At 33.7% G+C, this 25,375-nt stretch overlaps 1 protein-coding gene across 1 annotated transcript in view; it reads left to right on the forward strand.

Moving 5' to 3' along the window:
• Positions 1-25,375, forward strand: part of LOC111043595 — a 55,105-nt gene that overhangs the window by 12,903 nt on the left and 16,827 nt on the right. The window contains exons 2-3 of the mRNA XM_039421878.1: positions 10,565-10,769; positions 15,260-15,395. Of these exons, the coding sequence (XP_039277812.1) occupies positions 15,266-15,395 (130 nt within the window). The 5' untranslated portion in view covers positions 10,565-10,769; positions 15,260-15,265. The remainder of the gene's footprint in view (positions 1-10,564; positions 10,770-15,259; positions 15,396-25,375) is intronic.

Raw genomic sequence — 25,375 nt, forward strand, 5'->3', positions numbered from 1 at the left:
TACGCGAATATAGTCTATCAAGGTTTCATGGCGAATCGTCAGAGTCCGAGTTCAGGCAAGACTTGCAGGAAATCATTTCCATAAGTTCATTAGTCGGATTTGTTGAAGTTGTTCGTAAAATTTTGAGGAAATTAACTTTGTAATCAGAATTATATTTTTTTTAACTGCATGATTCTCAACGTTGAGAGTGAAGAACTTGAGATGTAACGGATCTAGTGAACCTTACCCTCATGAACGTCTTCACACACTGTGGATATCACCACAGACTAAAGTACTCTTTGTACTATGTTGTTGCATAGAGTAAAGACATTTTTTTTCTGTCAAGATTATTTCTGTCATTTCTGGTTGTTGTCTGTAATGTTACTCATAAGGTCTGAAATATTAATCATAAAAGCTTGTCATTATAAATCAATTCATCCAAAAGTAATTGATGTATGAGAAAAGCGGGATTAAAAAATAATTTTCCTTGGTGGATGAATGCATTTTTTTCTTGACCAACATACTTGGTGGATGTGAAACTGATGAAATAACTAACAAACCCTCCATCAAGTAGGAAAGGAGCACATGAAGTCAAAGTTTCCATGATAAATATGCATTGAGCATCATGAATCATGTATCGTATAAAGTATTCCTGCTTAATAAACTTTAGAGCATAAACTTCACTCTACTTGACAGGTAAGCCATTACATGGATTAGTTTGAGCCAAACTTTCCTCAACACTTCCACTTGCTAACGTCGCACCCGTAAAATTGCCCTAGAATCTGAAAAATCCTTGAAAATAATAGTGTTGGCTTTCCATGCTTTCAATACTGTACTATACTACCTATCTCAAATTGATATCCATTTACAATTATTATTGTTCACAATTATGATGAATGGGGATTGTTAAGATCAATTATGAATCTGTCTGTCAAATATAAAGCTCTTCACAAATTAATACCAATCCCAACTATGACTGAAAATTTGGAATAGGCTATTTGATCATGTCAATACGGAGTGATAAAAAAGTGGATATTCAAATATAAATATCTGCCCACAGAGATCAAAAATTCATATATATATATATATATATATATATATTATATATATATATATATATATATAAAATAGCAAAGGCTCCCTTTATCTATCCTCGCGACAAAAATCATATTTTGTCATTTAAAAAAAAATATTTCCACACTAGCGCACCACAATAGTGTTGTTCATGGAGCTGCAGAGAAAACTGAATAATAGTTAGCTCTAAATTTGGACTAATAATGCTTCAAGCTTTGAACATAACGTATTCCTTACTGGCACGACCGATGCATTCTAAGTTCTAAAAAGATGTTCAAACAGATACGGTAGCCTCTGACCTGTAAGCTCGAGAAAAATAAAGAATGAATGCTGTGAAGAATAAAGTCATCTCTATTCTCCTTGCGTTGAGAATATAGAGCAGCCTCGCTCAAAACTAAATGCAAAGCTAGGAGAAAGACTTGTAAGAATAACTTGTAGTATTGGAGATCCTATTACTGGAAAGTACTGTACTAAACGTTTGCATTGAGAAGTCGTTATCCAATAAAAAATAATCCTACTTTGCTCTTGTGTCAGATTATACTAATTAACTGGAAAGAGGTGATCAGTAGTCATTTGAAAATAATTGGTATCTTTGATTAATGATAAATTTGTGAATATGATTACTAGTCATGTTGCAAGACAGTCTTTGTTACAAAAAGGGTCTCAAATACATATATTCTACAAAGCTACTCACTCTTTATTTTCAAATCAACCAGATAGGTTAATACATATTTTTTTCAAAATTTGAACATTCAATGTTCTCTTTCGATAATCGAAGAATTTTGAAAAGTTGGAATAGGAAGTAGCCTACTCAGAAATCTATAATATCGAAAAGTTCACAAAATTTCTGATCATGCGATGAAAACTCAGTGTGATAAAATATCGAGTAAGATAAATGATGCGAATAATCACTATAGACCTATAAGCAGAATCTTACCCTTTATTATGTTATAGATTACTATTTGGTAGTATTGTGCCATAATATTATATTTCATTGTAATTTGAATTTCAAGAAAGAAGACAAGGAAAATAGAATTATTACTGAATATCCCTGATATTTAGAATGATTTTATTCCTCTACGTATTTTTCCTGTGGTGGGAATCAACTCAAATATTCATGAAACTCATATAAACGTATTTATAACGTACGTGAATAACGTACGATTGGTTACTCAGTAACCAATAAGAAAATTTAAGTGTTTGGCTGCTAGGCATTACATTGTAATCGGGTCTCTCAGAAATCATTTACAATAAGAGCATCTATATCTATCTGCCATCTCTGCTTTAGAATACCATGATATGATGTATGACACATACTTCCGAACAATGGGTTTGAATCTATGGTCCTTCCAATATCAGCTTGGAGGAATAATTGAAAACATCAGAACTCGAATGAAACTGTGTATATTGCTTGACAATGGGATAGTTAAGTTGAATTGACAGTTAACACTCGGTACTTCATAGTTGTAGGCTATTGATATATTCCAGCTACGGCATAATCGATTATTACTGGCACAAACTGATAGAAGTGCAGACAGGTGATTCAGAGATTGAACAAAGCAGAGCTGATTCCTAGTTTGAGAACGTTATTACCTCTAAACTGAACTGGTACCATGAGGTGTGGCAAATTACACTGGTGTATAGTAGTCATGAAGCGTATGGCGGATCATAAAATACTGCCATAAACGTGGATCTCACAGCCAAATGACCGAATCCTAGCGCTGACGGTTTATATCCAGCGCACAAATGCACTTCACAATACACCAGCACACATCGACTCACACACATGCACATTCACTGACAAGCTCAACACTAGTTGAAACCAAGACGATCCATGAAATGAGTAATACTTTGGATGCATGACATATTGCACATTCCGTGCCTTTCGCTTTTTTCCTGACTTATGTGAGTGGTGAGAAGGCTTTGCCGTAATTTTATAGTAGTACTAGCCTGCTTCAGCTGCGTACAATTTCTTGGTTTTTTCCATTGCAAGAATTTATAATAATAACAGTGTTTAGATTTACATATTCCTAGGACTAGCGAAAGATCTCGTTGTCCTAGTGAGTAACTCTTAAACCTAGAAGTATCGATAAATAGATTGCTGGTCGTTGATTCATAAAATATTATGTGAATTTATAATTGAGATAGATAAATTTATAAGATTTTTGCAATGAAACTATTATAATAAGATATGAAGTATTCAGCCCGCATACCAAAAGCACTTTTTTTCTAAAAATCCAACGAAAAATACGTGTCATACGCGGGGTTTTCTAAATAGAGAACCAATACATTCAATAGCAATATGAATAGTTTATCAACGATGTTCACTACTTACCATGGGTCTGTCTCTTGCTCATACCGTCGATGTTGTTCATTTTAGTGGTTTATTTTACTTTTAAATACGTTGATTCATGTTGATCCATGGGTCTGTCTCTTGCTCATACCGTCGATGTTGTTCATTTTAGTGGTTTATTTTACTTTTAAATACGTTGATTCATGTTTTATCATTCATTATTTCATATTTTGTAGATGAATAATGATGAAACTGATATTTTTAAAATACATATTTTTTGTCATGGAAACTTACTCTCATTTTTGGGGTGCGCGTCTTACATCAGTTGTACTGTCAACACATTTTACTGAGTTTTATGGCATTGAAATCTGTATTTGCTGAGGATTGTTTCAGACCTAGCTGTAATTAATATTGTAACTGATAAATCCGTATACTATACGAATTACTATAATACTAATTACTAATATACTATACGAATTATTCTGTATGACTGAGCATAGAATAAATTATAATCACAATTGACATGTGTTGGTAATGGAATTGTTATTATCACATCTAAATTCAGATTCAATTTCATATTGACTACCTTGTGTCATACTAGTGGATGCTGGTGACTAGTGGCTTGTACATTAGTTAATTTATTATATTTTTGACAAATATTACAACAAACCATATATTGCGTTACAAATACCTCAAATGGATTGTTGAGTCAGAAATGTTTCAAATATCAGTCTGTATGCTCTTATGAATTTCAATCAGAAGCGTATGTGGAAATTCAGCTGGAAATAGATGCATGTAGACATGTATTCGTTAAATATTGGTATATTTCGAATTGACGTCAAACATGGAAGCCGATCACTGCACTGGTGTAACTTGGTCCGTCGTAGTGACAGTTGTTGTGAGAGCGAAGCGATGTGATGGGCTCAGCATTCCGCGCTCATTGCTTTTTCATGCATGAGTAGAATCGAATGAATTTCTCGCGTCGGAACTACACAGACACAGGCACAGAACATCATTGCTGCTAAATTATTCTTCAGGTCTTCATATCCACAGAGGTAGTGTAAAATGACATAACAGTTAGCATGAGCATGTAATCCCAAATGTGGGTTACGGTGCACTCATTCAAATCACAAGGGTGAAATTATTCACCCTATGAATAACCAAGACTGCTCTGCATACGTAAAGATAATACCGAATGCGGTGAAATAATAGAGACGTTATCTGCGCTTGTCCAAATTCTGCACAGTATAATTATCTAGCTGTTGAAATTTCATAATGTTTTCTCCATTTTCAACAACCAGTGTCCGTTTATCGATCCATCTTGCTCTCTGAAAATTAATGTAGCTCCACCGTTTCTTAACTACTACATTATACCTCCACGTCATAAACATACTATTTCTCTGATGCAATCCTAAAAAAATGATGGTTTGGTAGTTCCCCTTGTTACAGACAGTCGGGCATTGCTCTATTTAGTTTCCTACATAGTTTTTCTGACAGATTTTTCTCGCTTGGAAAATGTTCCCATAAAATTCCATTCATGCTTAAAACAACCAGGTCTCCTCTCTAGAAATGAATCCATGCAAGTACCATTGACCCATGAATTAACTTACATGGTTATCGCAAGAATCTATATAATTTAGCTAGAAATTAAATAATCCCAGTATCGTTGAATTTATGATTGATTTCAGTCTTAAATAATCATACATCGAACAGAAAATCCAGAGAACTGAATTTGTATCCTGTTTCTGGAACCGTTGAATCATGAAGTTGCAAATTATGGGTTAGTATAGTGGGTTTTTTATTATCTATTATTTCAAGCATAAAATGATCAAATAATTCTCAAATATCAGAATAGTACAGAGTATTATCACCTGACACACAATATAGTGAACGCTGGAGATGATTGCACTGCACTTTGAACTGTTCTACTACACGACCACAAGTTCATGTCATCGTTTTTAATCAAAGTTGAAAGGAGCATTTTGGAGGTAGATTAAAAATTGTGATGCAAGATGAATGCGGGGCTGGATATGAGTTTGTGCATTGATGTAACCGAAGATTAAAGGCAACCAGTTCGGAGCCAATTTAAATACTGTCACCTCTTCCAAAAATAATTTCATCCGGCGGATGTGATGCTGAAAAGATGCTATTTGTAACAAATTTGAGAAGCGTTGCCTGTACTTGTAAGAATGCTCTCTGGCGTTCTGCCAACGCCATTTAACATGAAATTCAATTTCCTACAACTGCTTGAGCGTAAACTTCAGCAGTTAGCACACGTTACCACCGGAGAATGTTTACACTACAATCAGGTGGCCTGCGAGCTGGTTACAACAAAAGTGATCACAACCCGGATCATCAATGTGGAAGTTGCAAACCTTAAAAGAATTGGTGCATGTGAAATGCGTCGCGAAAAAAGTAGTTGTTTCAGTGAAAAAGTCTCTGAGGCATAGCAAGTCTTAACTCCTCATTTGCAACGCAATATACCTTTTGATATAGGTGGAGACTTGAAATTTGACAATAGTCCTATAAAAATTCAAAATTCAAGTCATAAGAAATGGTATTTGATGCAACTTGAAACTGATCTACTACTCAAAGCAACAACCATAAATAATAAGGTTTATGTGCAAATAACAGACTCTAAATGGCATTGGAATAAAATAGAAATTACAGTTTCTACATAGATAGATGGAGTTTGATCCAAATTATTACTGAAATACTACTCAATGGAATAACCATAAATAAGGTGTGTGCAGATAACGGACTATTGTAGATATTGTGAATAAAAATAGCAGTTTCTACACAATTGGAGCATAAGTAAAGAACTTTCCCGAAGATTATGGGAAAGTAGATTCCAATCCTTGAATTGATTGTATGAGGGATGGACATAGTTTATTATCTAGATTGAAAGGGCACTTTCTAGTTTGACCGTAATTGAACAAAGCAGATGAATGACTTATTATTACCGTACTAAAAGAAAACGAGGGGGAAAAATTCGATTGATTCACAGTATTCGTTATAGTCTAACTACGATATTACAAATACTAGAGAATTATTATATATTTGAATTAATATTTGTAATATTATAACGTAAGCTTGTATCCTTGAGTTTAGGTTGTCCAAGAAGACGACACGTTTTCAAAAAGTCATTTTATTCATCGAATCGTAGGACATCACACTGACGTTCAGATAAGAAGAGCGAAAATGGCGCGCAGGTTGCTAATTGATTGCTTATTGTGTAGCTAATGCTGAGTAAGCTCACTTCTACTAACACACCTATAACATAACAATCAATATCAGATAAAAGTGACTCTTGTTGTCAATGCAGTGTTGTGTATGTGCCAATAGAACATTCTTGATTCTTTATTTCAAGATTTGAAATAGTTCGATTACTTCTTCTTAACTCATCACTTACATATAATTGCTGTTTCAAGCATTATAAATTATTCTGGATTTTCAACTCTTCTTCACACACATCGTTATTGTTCTATGAAATCATTTTTTGGTGGAGAAGCCGATTATTCAATACCATCAATACTCTCTCTAATCCGAAATCATTGTTGACGAGAGATGCATACCGTTTTGAGATCAGAACTACTGACAAGCAGATAAATACTGTTGGTGGGACTGGATAACGATGCTCAACCTGTTAATGACATTAGTCTAGGCTTTCGCAGTGATGTGGCTAACCACCCTAACCAATGAACAATCCGCAGGTTTAAATATCAAACATTGCCACAATAGGAACATTGTTGGATTGTTGCTTGAACATTAACACTGGTCGGCCGCCGCTGCAGCTGTCACGTTAGCTTTCCATCGCTACAAAATCAATACTGATTTGATTCTAATCCCTATTATCCGTTACCAATGATGGCCATTGCTCTAATTGCCAGCGACAATTTATAATGATTGGGTGCGGCATATATCATTCCGTGCATTTCCGAGATGATTAATAGCAACCAGCTTCCAAATCCCGATAGCAACGCTGCTGAAAGAAGCTACGAATGCTGATTAATATTGATTTCTCTGTCATGTGGAGGTTCGGTGATTTTTGTCTAATTGCATTCTCTGAACCCGCAATTTTGCACAATTACGATGGAAAGTTCATTGTCCAGGAGCCAGGTTTTGTGTTACATAATGTTGGGATGTCAAAGAATCTACCAAAACACTACTTATAACTTAAATGGATGTGTTTATCACTTTATCTGTTTATCAGAGTCGGTGAGAGCTATACAGAAATGGGAGTGGTGGTGAACATTTATAACTTATATTCATAGATGTACATAATAATGATTGACTAACAAGGGGCTCACAACACCAGTGAATGTGTATACTACAGCTTGCCTTATCTGAATGATTTCTATTAGAATGTTATTTCATGATTACGATAATTTTACTGGCTCTTTCGGAAGTCAGATTCATGTATTGATTTATTAAGAGTTAGACATTCATGATATAGAAGTCTATTTGTATAATAAATCTTCTAGATAAAATACTGATTTCATAGCTAATATCAATATTTATTATATAAAATTAGAGTACACTAAAATTAGAAGTACTACTTGAGAATGAAACCATTTAAATCATTCCCTTCAATCCAGACCACAAACTAGAATCAATTGATTGAAAATTTCATATGTTGGCGTAACTCTTCTAGAATGTCTTTTTCTTCAGGGCTACTTTTGAATATAAATAAAAATATAAACCTGAGTACCCTTTTCAAATATTTGGTCACGACATGATTGGAAATGGCATTAGCAGCCGAAACATGTCGTGACCAAATATTTAAAAATGGTACTCAGGTTTATATTTTTATTTATACTCTTCTAGAATTGTTGTATTTTATAGTATATGAACTTGTTCCATATTAGAGGAGTCATTTTCAGGGAATGTGATGTAAAAAGTATACTTTCTAAAAATAAAATGAATTAGAATTGAATTGAATATATAATTTCTCATATTGGAATTTCTTTCAATGAGAAAGCTGATGTTTTTTTATTGTGGAATCGCAGTTTCTGGGGATGTCACGAATATAATTCAATTCCTAGACAAAGCTGGTTTCATTGAAATTCAGTAAGATTCCATATTTCATAACTTTGAAGCTTCTCTCTAGAGTTGATCAAGAGTATGAAAAAGCGGAATATGGCAAGACTCGCAATGATCTCGCATCTTTTTCCATTCAGTAGTTAACAAGCTCCAGTTGCCATCTTGTATGAATGACTTTCTGTTACGAATGGTTTATAAATATTTTCGTATGTCCCACTCTTCAAATTGGGAGATCGTCGGAGTAGTTGCATGTTACGAGCTGAAAATAGAAATACTCGCAGCGGAAGAGAGAAAACTGACAACATCTGACAACATCCTTTCACGTTTGGAGGAGATAGGTGAAAGGGTTGGAAAGTGGAAAGGTTATGTGGAGCGAAGTTTAAATATTTGCACAAAACAGCAACTCAAAATCTACAAATAATATTAAAGAAGTTTCTCCCTTCCCCAGTCTACTGATTTATGTTTTATTAGACTGATCATGTTAAGATGTCATTATGCATTGAATAACTTTGTAGATAATCTGTAAAAAATGAATCTGAGAAAAACATGAGGATATGTGAGAATAACTATTTGAAATTGTATTGAAATAAAATATATATTCCAATTTTATCTGCATGGTGGCATCCTTCCATCTATAATACAATGAAATCTCCATAACATTAAGTGTTAATTCATAATATATTTCACTTTAGATAAATCACGAATTTGGATAACTCATCGATAATTTGAGATCAATGATGATTTCCAATGTATGATTCAAGCACTCCAATGTTATCTTCGAGTACTATATTACAATTAATGTTTTTCCAATTTATGATTCAACGATTTCATTCCAATCTTCGAGTCATCGCTTGAATCATGCATTGAAAACCATTATTGATTTCAAATCCATCCAAGTGAAATATATAATTGAAGGAAAATTTTATGAAGATTTTTTAATATTTTATTAGATGAAGGAAACCGGTGTTGAGGATTGAGGATATTAAGGAAATAAGAAGAGTAGTGGAATAAGACTGTATTAAATGGTGGACCAGAGGAAGGGGTGAGGATACCATAAAAACGAGGTGTTTTTATGTAACAATAGAAACCAGTAACCAATGGAAACCAGTTGAGGACTGGCGGCAAAATTACATTATATGAATTAACTAGGACTCTCAAGCTACAATAAATAATAATATTAAATACGAAACAACCGGAGAATGCAGCACTGCAGATATTATTCGAACACGTATTTTATTGGAATAGTTACATTTTTCACAATAGAGGTACTGCAAACGTATATCACAATATACATATTTCAATATTCACTATCGAACTATCCACAACATAAATAAATAAAAGTGAAAAATACAACTTATGTTATAAAGAACAAGAGGATTAACCCAAAATGGCTAATGAAATGTTCAGAGCATAATTTCAGAGATAGAATTATCATAAACAACATAGAGATACAATTTAAACTGGTAGCTTGAAGCAATACTGAGATTTCCACTTCTGAACACGATTAATTCGTGAAATGTTGGATGCTGTTGGTAATGACGATAAGTACTTTCATTTCAGATGCGTGTTTTCCGCTTGTGAAGTACTTTGAAAGCTTTTAGATGAGACTAATCTCGATAAGCTGCTTTATACCTCGTTTTCTGGTGTTTCGAATGCTTAATTTAACCCAACTAGGGGAAAATTTCAATTTATGTGAATTGTCGAATCCGAAGAATCTAGAACAATTTGTTTGTCAGTTCAGGTGTTAATACTGACACTAACTGGTATGACTATTCGTTTTTCAAATACTGTATCATGTATGGGGCTGGTTTCAGTAACTGATGAATCATCTCAGTACAGAAACAGAAGATTTGTTTGATGTTGAATTCCTCAACAAGTATTTATGCTTGAAGATATTTCGCTCAAAAAACAAATAGGAAATCTGATAGTAAAATTGGGAAAGCTTACTATTTCAAATATTCAAATCAAATATTGAAGTGTTATGATAGTATGCATTTTCTTAATGATTGGACTATTCTCGATTGCATAACTATTCAGAAAAATATTCACAGTATATTGGAGATTAGAGTGTTATGATAATATGCATTTTTGTCAAAGATTAGGCTACTCTCTATTGGAATCATAATTGCTACTCTTGATTATCTCAAATATTTTTACAAATTTGTTTATTTGCAGGTGTCGGAAGCTTGAGAGATGTGCAGCTTGATATCCCGACAGCTATCAGTCCGGGAGAGACAGCCATACTTCTGTGCAACTACGATCTAGAGGGCGAGCAGCTCTACACGGTCACGTGGTACAAGGGACGTCAGGAGTTCTTTCGCTTCGTTCCGAAGGAGTTGCCGCATACGCGCGTCTTCCACTGCCTGACTTCCATGTAGATGTAAGCATCACACCAAATATATTTATTGAAAATTCAGATGAAAACCAAGCCAATATAAAACATGTGGTTCAATAAAATGATACATTTCTTGCTGAATCACACAACAAATTATATTATTCTCGAATTCAAGAATCGTTTCAAGAGTAATTTATTATTTATTTATGTATTACAACATTACAAAAAAGTGGCATTACACATATGCAAGCTCTTTTGATCATGACCGCATATGAAAGAAATCAATTCAGTCTATTTTATTTAATAGGTTACAAACAGTACATTGATCAGAAAAGAAAAAACAGGCTATTGCCCAAAACTTCTTAAATTTCCTAATTCAGTTTCAAATTGACCAAATATTTTACATAGGTTATGTCCATTCCAATTTCTACACCAAATCATCAATCTAAAAATAAAAATGAAAATAAAACAAACAATTTTATTCCTTGTAAAGCTGGTACGTTGCTTATAATAATTGAAACTGTATCCTAAGGAAATCTCTAAACAGGAAGCAATAACATCAATCCATACGTTGTTATACTCGTATAATGAGAACAGCTCCAACATAAACATCATTATATTATGCATAGTGAATATAATCTTACATTACTATGCGTGGTGAGGCTCATTGCATAATTTATGATAATATATTATCATTGTGGATTGTTCGATTGGCCAATTCAACCCAATTCTGTTGTATCAGACTCTGTTCGTTAATGAGGAACACCCTCAATAATATTAATAATATTGCAATAGGATTCATCGATCCTAATCAATCAACTCACGAGTCAGTTTTATTCATTGTCATTTTATAATTATTATTGTTTGATGTGGTGAGACAGGGATATACTGTTCAATAAGACTTGTACTTTCCAATTCCATAACCTCATCATGAGGGATTATCTCTTTTAATCGAATAGAGTTCGAATTTGTTGAATTCCTTCTCACCAATAATAACATCCTATTGGTTTATTATTGGCTTTATCATACTCAGTGAGTATAGAATGTACATGTTACTACTCGTCATACTGTATTTTTAATTTTTCTAAAAACACAAAACAATAACAATACTAATATTTCCATTCAAACTTATAAGAACATGCTGATCTGGACTCATTCATGAAAGAAACTGACTTCAGATGGAATCTGACTCGATTGGAATTGAATAAAAGGTTTGAATAGGGCCAATTTACGTCTACTTGTATTTTCACGTAATCCATGCTACTGTCTACAGAGAACAATAAAACAGGAGACCTTTGTATAATTGTTTTTCCGACAAATAATATGAATATTCAAACAGGAAGTGATAATATTAACGCACATCGACAATCAAGGAGTTTGATGGTGTTGGTAATATTGCCACAATCTGCTTTGCTAAAGTATACATCGCAGCCATCAAAGCTGGAGTCAAAGTCTTTGATGTCATCTCTTCAAACAGCAAAAATGTATAATTTATCTCTTGCAATGAACTCACTGTTTTGAAGCGATGTAACTGCAGGCAAATTTATCATTAGCCAAGATTGTTGTTTAATATCAAATATACAGCGCAGACGAATGTTCGCACTCCACATACAATGTTGCAGAAACAAACCGCCAGCCACCAGCCACCAGTCGACCTTGTTTGTACAAGCCCTGTAAACTTGAAGACAGTTCATGTTGACTCAGTGACCCGGCGCTTTATATTAGAATTTGAAGCGCTTTCCTCCGGGGAAAATGTCCGACCTCTTTTACTCCTTTCTGCGTTTCATTGAGTTACTCAAATAGGCTGCGTCTATGAAAAGAAGATATGAGTTTTTATACTTCTCATTTTCTCTCATTATATGACTCTCATCATCTCATCTCTATAATATTTGAAATGCGGCATCCATTTACAACTCCGCAGTTCATAACTCTAGCTTTGAGAGAAATTACAGTCTTGAACCACCAGATAAATTTGATAATTACTTCTTCCCAATTATTTGATATTCATAATATAAATTTGATCGATGATAAAAATGGAATTCATCAGCCAATTTTTGAGAAAAATAAAGAGAATTCCCTACTGTGATCAAATTTAAAATGGATTAATAAATTCAATTCATCCATTGATAACTGTTGAATGAAACCTGAGATGAAGGAAAACTGCGGTCCTAGTCTGATCACTAGTATGTATGACCATAACTCATATCAAAACTGTTCATGAAGTGTTAGTTAAATCGTAAGGATTGCATGAGAAGTGAATTGAATAGAGAGAAAAGAAGGAAGAAGTGGATATGGAGAGTTAGAAGAAAGAATAAATCAGTGAGGAGAAAGGGAAAGAAGGGAATATGAATGAGAAAGAGATTATGGAAAGAATAAAGAATAAGGCAGAAGGAGAAGGGATCTGGGAAGGGGAAAAAAGGAGTCATGAAGATGGAATAAAAAGGAAAAATGTAATAAAATTGAATATTTATCAAGAAGTATTGATTGACCTTCAGAATAATATTTTCTGAGAATAAGGAAGAGGAGGAAGAAGTCGATCTGGGAAGGGAAAAAAAGGAGTGATGAGGATGGAATAAAAAGGAAAAGTGTAAAAAAATTGAATATTTATCAAGAAGTATTGATTGACCTTCCTTTATAATGATCTTTTCTAAAGATTTTCAGTTTGCTTTATCAGTATGAATATTATTTGCTAGTATTCTACTGTACATTTTTGTTAGATTCAGGCATGAACATGATATGTTAAAAGAAAATGAATGTTTGAGTTATACGAATGCGTAGGTGAGAGTATTCACCGTTGCTGGTTGTTGGTTGCCTAAAAATGAGGAACCGGAAATCGTTCACGTTTTGGAGCTGGAACGTTGCCATGTGATCCCACATATTTGTTGTGGTTTCTGAATGGGAACGCTCGCAACGCTACAACTAAATTATGTTTGAACACAGTGAGACAGGAATAGTTCCTGTCAGGTTGTTTCTGAACGTAGTAAACGCAACAGCTACAAGGTAAATTCAGAGATATTTTTCACTCTCTCAATCAATCAATAGCGCCACTGAAAGTGAGATATTTCCAGAGAATTCTCCCCTACAAAATATCATCTGAGAAATATATGTTTCCATTGGAAAGTATAATGATTCATCAATGCTTCAATCCTTGAGTATAAATAGGAAATGACATTGGGTAATACGGCAAAGCAGAACATCCAAAAGGATCTCTCTACCAATAAGAGCCATATGAATTAATAAATTTATTATTATTATTAGCGTATGGCTTTGAATGGTGGGGAGATAAATGAATATTCTTCCAATAAGCTAAGCTTCACTCGAGTGTATTCGAAATAGATTCTGATAAAATATTTCAGCTTCTATTCTATCTACTATACTATCTTTTATACTCTTATTATTGACAGTAATTTATAAGAAGATATGTATGATGCGACGACTTACAAACACAATGCAAGACCTTAATAGCTAATGACAGGACAATGAATAATGAATAAGTAATAAGAAAAATAAAACACTTTATTAATGCTCCAATCTTTGATGTCTGTTTATGGTCATTAAGTAGCGGTAACTGCTATGGTATATGAGTGTATATAACTGTGTGTGGTGTCGCACTGAAGCTTTTTCGCAATTTACTTTGACCATAAATCATGCGAATTTCCTACGATTCATGTAAACTCTGAAGAATATAAAATCAGTCTTGTGTCAGACCTCAAGACTGAGGTATACTGAAGGTAGACTGAGATATACTGAAGTATAAAACTTCCAATTTTCCTATTCTATTTGAGATAATTGATTTAATAAACTTACCAAATATGGAAAAAGGTTGAATTATTCGAAAATGTAATTCAGAACTAAATAATGATTGTGCAGGGAGAGTATGCGAATGAGTATCTTACTCTCATTATTTTAAGTAGTTTTTAATCATGAACCACGATAAACATTGACTTGGACAAGTTTTAAGGCTTCGAAATGTCGCACCACAGAAATTGACGCGAAGATTCCTTGTAATCATTTTGTTCAATAATGATCATAATTTATTCATACTGAATTAAACCACTCACTTCATTATTATTATTCTCATGCGTATGGCGTTATTGGCAGAGAGATTCTTTCGGATGTTCTGCCTTGCCGGAATACCCAATGTCACTTTTTAGTTCTTATGAGTAAGCAAATATTACTTACATTGGGTTGCAGTTTAGTAACTAGGAGGTTCACTTTGCTTTTTCTTCTTGAACAGGATTTCTCATATCAAGAAGTCCAAAAGATTAGGGTATACAATGTTAATCAATTCGATAACAAATCAATACATTAGTGATTAGGGATCATTCAGCATTCATTTTGGTAGAGACTACCTGATCAACAATTTAGTTGAAGTTTTTAGTGAAAATGAATGATATTTGTATACGAATATAAACGTATTTTAGTACTGTGAAATGTCCATAATAAGTAATACTGGAAAATACTATTCGTTTAAGAATAGGTGTGTCTTTGACGAGTGATTTGGAATGATTGAACAGCTTGGTCGTATTTTTCAGGTTGGAATGTCCGGGGAGAATCGAGTGGTTCTGAGATCTGTGGGTCCCTCCATGACAGGAAAGTACAAGTGCGAAGTCTCAACGGATGCGCCGTCTTTTGAAACCAAGTCTGACGTTGCACACATGCACATACTACGTGAGTATTTTCCACAATTTCCTCACTTATTATTGTGGCTTTATCAAATATACACCTCATGATGGGAAATTGGAAAATTCCCGTACCTCATTCATTCATTCAGGCATGTACTGTATCTCTAAATTTCATTAATATTTATAATTAATTTTAAGATAAAAACTTGACATTTACAACCTGCTCACAACATCTTATGAGTGCGTATATTTTTAGGACTAGGTTTCGAATAAAGTTTGATACCTACAATTGTTTGATATTTTTCAGATTTGAAGTTTGATATTTGATATTTTTGAAATAAGCAATATTTTAAAAATAACTTATGCAGTACAGTAACAGTTTATCCCTCCACGTATTGTAGTTCAAAATATAGTTACATAACCCACATTAGAAGTTTTCTCAAGACACTGGGTAAAAGAGGCTCTCTGTAAACTAGTGTACTAATTCGATAGATGAATAAATAAATAAATCGAAGTGATTTCTCAATCAACATTTCAATCGAAGTATGTTTCTCAATGACGATAAATATTTTTTTAAATGCTCACAGATCATTTTGACTCATAAAATGATACTTGAAGCAATTTCGACATGTCTTTCTGGTTGGGAATATGGATTCTTATCTATCCACCCACAATCAATTAAACCACGCATATTAACCAAAAATATACCCCACTGAATTATTATTTTAATGAACGAGAATATCAACAATTCATTTCCAAATACTCCTTCAATCAACAAAAGATTAAAGTTGATCCCAGTATCTATATATTTGTTTGAAATTGATATGAAGAGAGTGGAAACTTATTTTTCTTACTTTCAAATACTTAAATTGCGACAATTGTCTTCTTATTCCTGAGAATCGTGATAAAGCTTCCGACTATCGATCCATTCAAACTTTCTACTGAACATTATTTTCCAATGTTCCTCCATATCAGCAATATGGAGAACCAAACTACTAACATGGCATGTAGAACATAACACAACGTACTACTAATAAATAATTTCCAAGTGTTTCAAAAACAAGAACAAACGATGAAAAATATATTCAAAGGGAACATAAAGATACTTCATTCTGAGTATGTCAAGTTATTCGAATAAGAATAACTAGAGGATAAAATAGGACAATGAATTATTATTATTTTCTCAGAGATGCATTCAATGGAGTAGCGTATCATTCGGAATTCATGGATCTGCTCTGAGAGAGATGATTTACTGTATTGGCTGGATGGATTTCAAACACTGGAGAGGAAAGAATAGCGCCCTATAATATTTCTGAAAGAGGTGCGGATTAATTATGATGTCAGTTGAAGATAATCGAGAAATTTCTCCTCCATGATCAAACAGAGAAATAGCTTTGATAGCATTTGGCCTGTTGGGAGCGATGGGATATCGGCTGCTGAAATAAAACCAGTGAAGAATTCCGCCTCAAATTGTTTCTTGTAAAAGCACAGTTGATGGGCGTTGGGAAGAGTGGAAGTGATAACGGTTCCCAAGAGTGTCTAGAGCACACAGAGGTAGAAATATTTCAACAGTCCTTTCCCGTTAAAAGCGGTATAGTTTCTCACTAGGCTTCGAGTTCGAGGCTTTTCTGAAAGGGCTTCCAGTCCTATTTTCGAATTAGAACCGTATTCCTTTTTGTTTCACTGATATTCTCAATTTATCACTGAATTTCCAAAAAATACCACCCCAACATCCTCACCTGAAATACAATCAAATCCAAATATTGGACATTAATAATTTTAAATGTAATATATTTTATTTTTTTATCATTGTTATAAAGAAAAATTCCAAATAGCAGAATACCTCCAGTAGTCCCATGGGGAATGACAATCAACACAATGCATAATTTCATATGCATATCAAATGTTTGTAGTGTACCAATAATTTTACACTCCTTGTATTTATTCTGAGACAATTTTATTTGGAATGAATATTTATATTGGATAATACATTGATGACTATTCACGCATGATTGATAAATTTGAAATTCAAAAACACTTTCAAGTCTCTAATAACCTTCAAGTGAAGTCTATTCATCCTTTATAGACTTTTCTCATGATTTTATTGAAATCTATATGATTTATATATATTCAACTTCATAATAATAGCATCCTTCGACGGTGGAGAAAAAATCTGAGAATTCGAGATTTTAAATGTACAAATACAAATGTGACCCAACGCTGGAGATTTCCACTTTCCATTCTAAAGACAAGCGATGATATATGATGACAATATGATTGAATAAAACAGTTGGTCTTGGGAATCAAGTAGGGCTGTGATCCCCGTAGGAGATGAGATCCAGAGCTAGACCTGCCGACGTGTTTCACTTTTCCACAGGACGTAGGATCTTCTCCTGGTTCGAGCTTTGTTTTTCTAGCGATTCCTTGAGGACAGGGAAGGCCTGCACGCACTTCATGGATGTTTCACGTTCATTCGCAAAGCAAATAGCTGTGGGAACAGACAGCCTGGCTGACAGTCTGCAGGCTGCAGGTAGTACTTTCTATCGATCAGCTAAACCACCCTCGTTTACTGTCCTTGTAGTGGAGCCATCACTGGTTTACTGCTTCCGTCATGGAATATTTCACCCTACTTAGAACTAGTCCTGTCAGTAAACAATGAGCATTGCAGCTCACTTATCCTTCTCACGACACAAACAAAATGAGATAATTCCGTTGATGGAATTCGTATACCTAATGTTCTACTCGATAATTTGAGTTTGTTTGTTCAAGCAAAAACTACAATACTCCACTGCCAGCCATCCTTCTTATTGCACAGTTGGAAGTAAGATCAAAAGGTTCTCAAAATTCATGAAATATTTCATTCAGCAGAAAACCATGTTTCTTGAGTAGCTTGAATTTTAAATAACTTATTCTTAGTTGGAAGTGAGATCAAAAGGTTCTCAAAATCCATGAAATATTCCATTCAGTGAAAAATTATATTTCTGAGTTGCTTGAATTCCAAATAACTTTTTCTTGTATACTTATGTATTCATAGATTTTCTGTCATACGAGGAAAGCTCAATCCGATTTGTGATTTACTCTAGTTTGTCAACTCTTCTACAGAACTGGTTTCGTAGATTAATAGTCACATTTTTAGCAGTTCGCTTATTTGTGATAAGTTTTAAACGTTTCGATGACGTTGATATCAGGATGTGATGCTATTCTTTTCTTAAAAAACATCCATAATCATCAACTTTCTGTTGTTTCTCCATTGATACGAATCCCAACAACCTGGAGATATTATTGATTCGCGCTTGATCACAACTAGCTTCTCACCATTCTCAAAGGGAAAATTCTGTTCAATATCATTCAATCATACGTTTGTTGCCCAAACACGAAAAATGATCGACTTTTGAAACATAAAGAACAATTATCTCTGTAATTCATTCTAATTTGATTCAAAGAATAACCGACAGATTAACGTGTACTTCCGATACGACCGACAGCAGTGACCTGAATGAATACTTTTGTTGATAAGTGGGTTTGAACCTGGGATCTCTAGGTTACTACCACAGAACCTGTGCTGCTACGAAAGTACTTCATTCACTAGACCACAGTTCACTGCAAAACGTCATGAAGTGAGCGAAGCTTTATTTAAATAGTGAGAAAGTACTGTCTCTACAAAAAATAGAGATCATAGGGATTCCTACTTTTACAACTTGATGGCAATCAAGAATACTTGATGGCAATTGAAAGAATCAAAAAGTAAACAAAGCTGAATTCAGAAGTATAAAAGGAGAAAATATAAATATAAATCCACAATGAAATGCGCTTATGAGAAAATAAGAGCAACATGATATTCTATTGAAATCGGCGGAGGAATCTGTATGTCTACATTTTGGACAATGAGATCTAAGCATCCAGAAATACGATTCTTTTTCTTATCAAGTGTTTTATACTCTGTATGCTGTTGTTCTAGATAAACTGTAATCAGTTACTACTTTCGTTGAAATATTATTTGAAATATAGGATAATCTACGATATATATTTGGAAAGACTACATGAAAATATATAAATGAGTTCACATAAGCATCCACTTTGAAATCTAAGCCTTTAAAACGTCTCCCAGTGCTGGCTTCCACTAATTATTCTAGTTTTGAACATGAAATCCAATTATATTCCATCCAATGAATTATAAAGCGAAAATGATAGGAAGAATGGATAAAATATGTTCGATACTAAAGTGTAAATAATAGAAAATCCATTTTTATGTTGATTGATGATTACATGATATCCTATTTCAATAATAGATACTGGAACAGTGAATTATAAATTTGTTCATGTTGAGATATAATTTATTTCTCCTAATATCAGTCAATAATCAATTATTGATCTCTGTGTTTCACTAATGAAAACGAGAATCGCCCTTCTCCAATAGATGTGCTCATTATTATAATGTAATTAGTTCATTACAATGATTGCAGTAATGACCGTGTTCAATTACAGTTTACAATGGGATGTGCACCTAGTCTCCGTAATTAACAACCTGAATATTCGATGAAGTGGTAATATCGGTTCACTGTTGAGGTGTCATGGCTGAATATTAGCTCACGCAACCAGGCTTGTTTCCTTGTTCGATCATTATGGCAGCGAAAGATCATAGTAATATACAGTTATGAGATACCATGTCATATTTTCATTCTGAGAAACATGAATGTTTTGAAAATATCGTTTTTTGCCTTGCAAGTTCAGTTTATCATTCGTTCATTGCGCTATTCATTCGTATTTGCGCATATTTTCGGTATCCTCCAAGACTGGAGTAACTGGAGTGAAGGAATGTTAAAGTAGTAAAAGAGGGTATGAAGAATATGAAAGGCAATCACTATTCCTTTGATTTATATAATAGAATTTGGAATTATTTTAACTCTACTCTGTGGTGGATGATGAGAGAGAGAGAGAAGAGAATAAATTTTGATGTTGACATCATCGATATTATATTTGATGCATGATTTTTTTCAACCAACTGTGTACAATGAACAACTCACTTGTATTGAAGGTAGCCTACCTTATCCATTCATTGCAAGATCCTGATTCTGAATGATTTTCAACTATCATTTTATCCACGATGTAGAGGAATGAGTTCACTCTGAATGTACCATGAAATAAGTATGAGTAGCTGAGAGAAAACATAAATATGAATTGGAAAAATGATGAAATTGGGTAATTATAGAAATATTTTTAGTATTTGGTACAGATATAATCTAGATACTTCAACATGTATGAAAGCCACGAAAGACCAAAGCCATGAATGGACATTCAAATCTGGTTCCTCTAATAGAACTGCGACAACTAAAGATCTCTCGGTTTCTCAAAATCTACAAATTATAGATCATTTAGAGGATTGGTTCCAGATTGAGTTACATGGATTACAAATGATATATAATGGATTCTATTAGATTTTTCCAGTTGTTAGACTAAAAATTTAGATTCCCAATTATTTTATACTCTCAATGTTATGTGAAAGGGTGGTTGAGAACAGGCTCACACATCTAGTGGAGTTGTGCAAAAATCAATGAAATTCAGAATCTAAAGTTTTTCAAGAAAATTCAATTATTTCTAACAAAACATTCTAAATCCTTCATCGAGTGATTTTGATCATAATTCCTTGTTCGTGGAAATGAGCTTAATACTAGGGATTGAACAATTATTTTCGAAATTTCCATTTCTATGAAACTCAATCTCAGACATAATAATAATTACAAGTTGTGATATCCGTACAATGAGATTCACTCTCATAGATCAATAACGAAAGTCAACAGTTTCTTCTTGATTCATATCCCCTAATAAATCTTGTTTAATCAACAAACATTTATGTAATCATGTATGGTTTCATAATATCACAATATACCTCTATCAAATACAGTAAACATGTAGTTAACCCAAACAGCTATCAGATTTATATAAGCTCTGATACTCTGCGTTTGATGTTAATCAGTCCAAATAACATTTGTGGTTGGATAGCCACCGAACCGACAATCAGGAGATTCAATGAACACACTCCAAGCTTGTTTTAGTTGAGCTGCTTGGGAATGGCTCGAGGCAAGTTGATGAACAACGTGGAGACTGCGTTCAGTGAGTTCATCTGTGACCGAAAAACTCCCAAGCTCATCTGGAGCCACCAAAGCATGTGCGATGTGCGTTATTGATTTCGCGTTAGCGTTATGGAAGAGAATTGAAAAAAGAGTACTACAAGTATCCAATGTAGCTCTTCCACTGCTGAGAGGATCTTTTCCGTCCTAGTTGGACATCATCCGTCCTGCACAATCATTAATCAATCATCACACGAAAAAACGTTCTCCCTCTGATTAATCTTCCAGTAATTCTGTTATAGAAAGTGGTAGAGTTCGAATTATTGTTATCAGTGCAACATTTAAGATCTAAATTGGAAATAAGAGTTGATACAAATAAAAAGACAACGGATCAGTTTTTCATAAACTAGAGAAAATTGAAACAATCCATCGTCCATGATATACTAAAAATGTTTATTTCATTACTTCATAGTTTTTATGAGAATAAAGCTCTAAATTTCTTATTATAATAAGTTCCTGAGAGAGATTATCATTTCAAAAATAAAACAATATGAAGAGGAGTACAAACACGGATATAATATACTCGTCTTTAATAAACTAAACATATTTATTTCATTAATTTATAGTTTTGTTGAAAGGAAAGCTGAAAACTTCTTGTAATAATGAGTATAGTTCCTGGAAGATATGATCATTTCCTTCCTGATCATTTGAAAAATAAAACAATATAAAGAGGAATACAAACACGGAAGAGATAGAAATGTTTAAATTTCAATTTTGATTTCCTCAACATCAAAACCAGAAGAAGAAATTGACACAAAGACAGTGAATATTTTAATTAGATTTTGTGTAAATCGATTCTAAAGCCAACATAGGTCATCTGATTTTTAAATACAATTCATAATTTGACAATTGTTCAGATATCGTTCGAATAGATAGTAAATTTATAATTAAACTTTTTTGTAAAATCGAATGAGGTAATCGGAGAAGTCAATACTATACAATAATAGAGACATTTCTTCCTCATTTTGTACGTTTTCTCTGATTTACAGTATTCCTCCATCTATTCTGATTCTCTTCTCTTGTCAATTGTTTTGGGCTAAATATCTTTCGAATCGACCATGTTACGTCAATCACAAACACATCGATTTTTACGTCCGATTTCTTGCAGTCCTTATAAATTCTACCAGATTGATTGGAACTTGGCAGACACATTATGTGTACGGATGTAGAAAATCTCCTTATTCATTTCAAATTCTTGAATCGATTCAATTATGGTTTGATCACCCTGAGGTTTCCTCACTCTGAATTGAAGACGACTTTCTAATATAATTTCTCCCTCTGTAACGTCCATCATCTGAAGGTGCTCATTATTAATTATTGCCCATCATCTAATTAGATGAAATCATTCAAATATAGAGAAAGCATTTAATAAATATGTGACCTTTAATTTTTCCTTATTGTATTATTCTCCAATCACAAGAACAAATACTCAATACTTTGATATAGGTACTTCAATATATCATGTTTCAAAAAGTTCTATCCTCTGATGAATTTCCTCTATTAAATCAATGAATAGTCATTAAAAATATTGATTTTAATTTCAACGCCAAGAATTAATACTAGATATTTATATTTTTGTTACCAACTTATCCAACAAAAACGACACATAATTTTGTTACAAATCATTTGATTGAATAATTTTGAGATTAATTTTTTAGTAGCAATCATGAAATAATTACTTTTTTAGAGGCATAAAAAAATAATAATCTCATACCTACCGGTTCATAATCCTTTGATCAGCTTCCAGCTGATTTGTCAGTACATTATTATGAAATTTAGCATCTAATCGACTTGATGAGTACCTCAATGAGCTCATTGATATGATATGAGTCACTCTCCAATCAGACAAGGTTGCTTGAACAATCTTGTTCAACCGCCATTATTATTCCAGGACAAGCGGCGGGGCCTAAGCATACATTTTTGGAGTGCTCACTGCATGGCTTGGTAGAGAAAATTACATGGGCGGGAGTTGAGGGCCCACCTGGTCCTGGAGGCTGAACCATGATTTTCAGGGCAAACGTCATGCCCAGTGAGCATAAACACAAACAGCCGAATGTTATCCCAGAAAACATAATGAGTTGTCTGTGGGTCAGTAAACACCACGATCAACATCAACTGGCAAAATATTTGTTAATTTGACTATTCCAATAGATTTTCCGCTTCGTTCCGTTCGCTCCTAGTGATGATAGTTTTCATAATCATCCATCATCATCCATCATGGACTTGGCTTGTAAAGCCTGTTCCGGTGTCCACCGCTTCCACGGTCCTCCGATGTCTCTTTTTCCATTCAACTGCAACTTCGAAGCTTGTAATGGAAGACGCGTTGGTGGCATACGGCACAAGTGATTTGTCGACTTCAATCTAAATTTTTTAAAGTTTCCATAATAACATTTTTGCTAATATAGTACTGTTCTTTACAGTCTAGAAGACTCATCGTGATGATAATATCAAATGCTCTTCTATTATAAATTATCTAAGCCACTGCGACTGAATATCGATATAAATCCCAATAAATCGAAGATAAAATGTATTGATGTATTACAACAGCTAGTGAGCTGGGCTGGAGAACTCGCTCGAAATGCCGCTGATGTTCTGTCAGTTGTTCTTTGGTTATCTCTAGTTAGAATCAATAAAAAATTTAATTTGACTTTTCTCATTTTTCCTATCTATAGCTTACGTCATGTTACAAAGTGATATTAGCCTCGTATACTTTCTCTACGGAATTAGTCAATCTCATTGTTCAATGAACACGATCTGTATTATGTGTTTACAATTTCAAGTTCATTGATGAAAGCATTTGAAATTTATCGTCGAACATACAATACGATCAAACATAAAAACTTACGGATAACAACCCGAGCATCATGTTCAAAGTAGGAACCATTTCAAAATGCATTGTTTATTGCAAGTGGTGATTTGATATCAGTTTTTGTAACCCAATGTCTTGGTTTGTCGATTATCGCCTATGTACAACATCCACATTTTATTTTTTTCAAAAATTACATCATCGTATGAGTAGTGTTAAGAAAACTATTATCTGGCCTGTTCTCGAACTATACTACTGTATTTTCAAAATGATTCACGGCTCTTACAGCAAAGATAAACACCATTTTCCCTTAAGAAGCATTGGAGGAACAACGTTTCTACATTTTGAGCCACTGATAATCATAAGCACAGTATGTGCTCATCATCAATCAATCATTATCGATTGAGATATGCTGAATCAATATTCATACCGTAACGGAAAATGCAAAAATTTCCGGATTATATGGACCCACATAGAGGTGTTATAAGTTCGTTCAAAAATATTTTCTATCTGGAAGGCGAAAATATGAGCTGAAGAGCACCTTCGGAGAACTTATTTTCTTGCATGAAAACAAATTTGGGGTCGAAAAGCGAACGGGAAAGGAATATTCCATGCCTTTTTTCGAAGTTTTGGACCAAGTTCCCCGAAGAGCGATTATTTGCCTCGCCTCGTTCTTCTGTCCGGGTTCGAATGGGAAGAGCTGCTCCGAAAACTTCCCTTTTACTGTCCTCACTATTTTCTCCAATTGCGTTCGACGAAATTGTACATTTCAACTCGAAGGATTTACTTCACGTTTCAAGTGTTATTGATTACGCACGCTTTGATGGATTGTTGTGCGATTCAGAAAAAAAGACGCAAATACTAAAAGACCACTGTTGCTATACAGTATTCTCTCTCTATTAATAACTTTTTCTTTCTTCACCTACATTTTCCTTTTCTAATGAAATTTCCTCGTTGATTCCAACTGATTTTTAAATATAAGCTAATTACAACCATGAATCGATAAATCGATAATTTTCCTTGAAATTGTCAAAGCTGTTTTCCTCTCAAAGTCTTCATTCTTGATAATTGTCGATGCGAATATCAACCTTA

The sequence above is a fragment of the Nilaparvata lugens genome, chromosome 1, assembly GCF_014356525.2.
Source record: "Nilaparvata lugens isolate BPH chromosome 1, ASM1435652v1, whole genome shotgun sequence".
In the NCBI taxonomy this organism is placed as follows: Eukaryota; Metazoa; Arthropoda; class Insecta; order Hemiptera; family Delphacidae; genus Nilaparvata; species Nilaparvata lugens.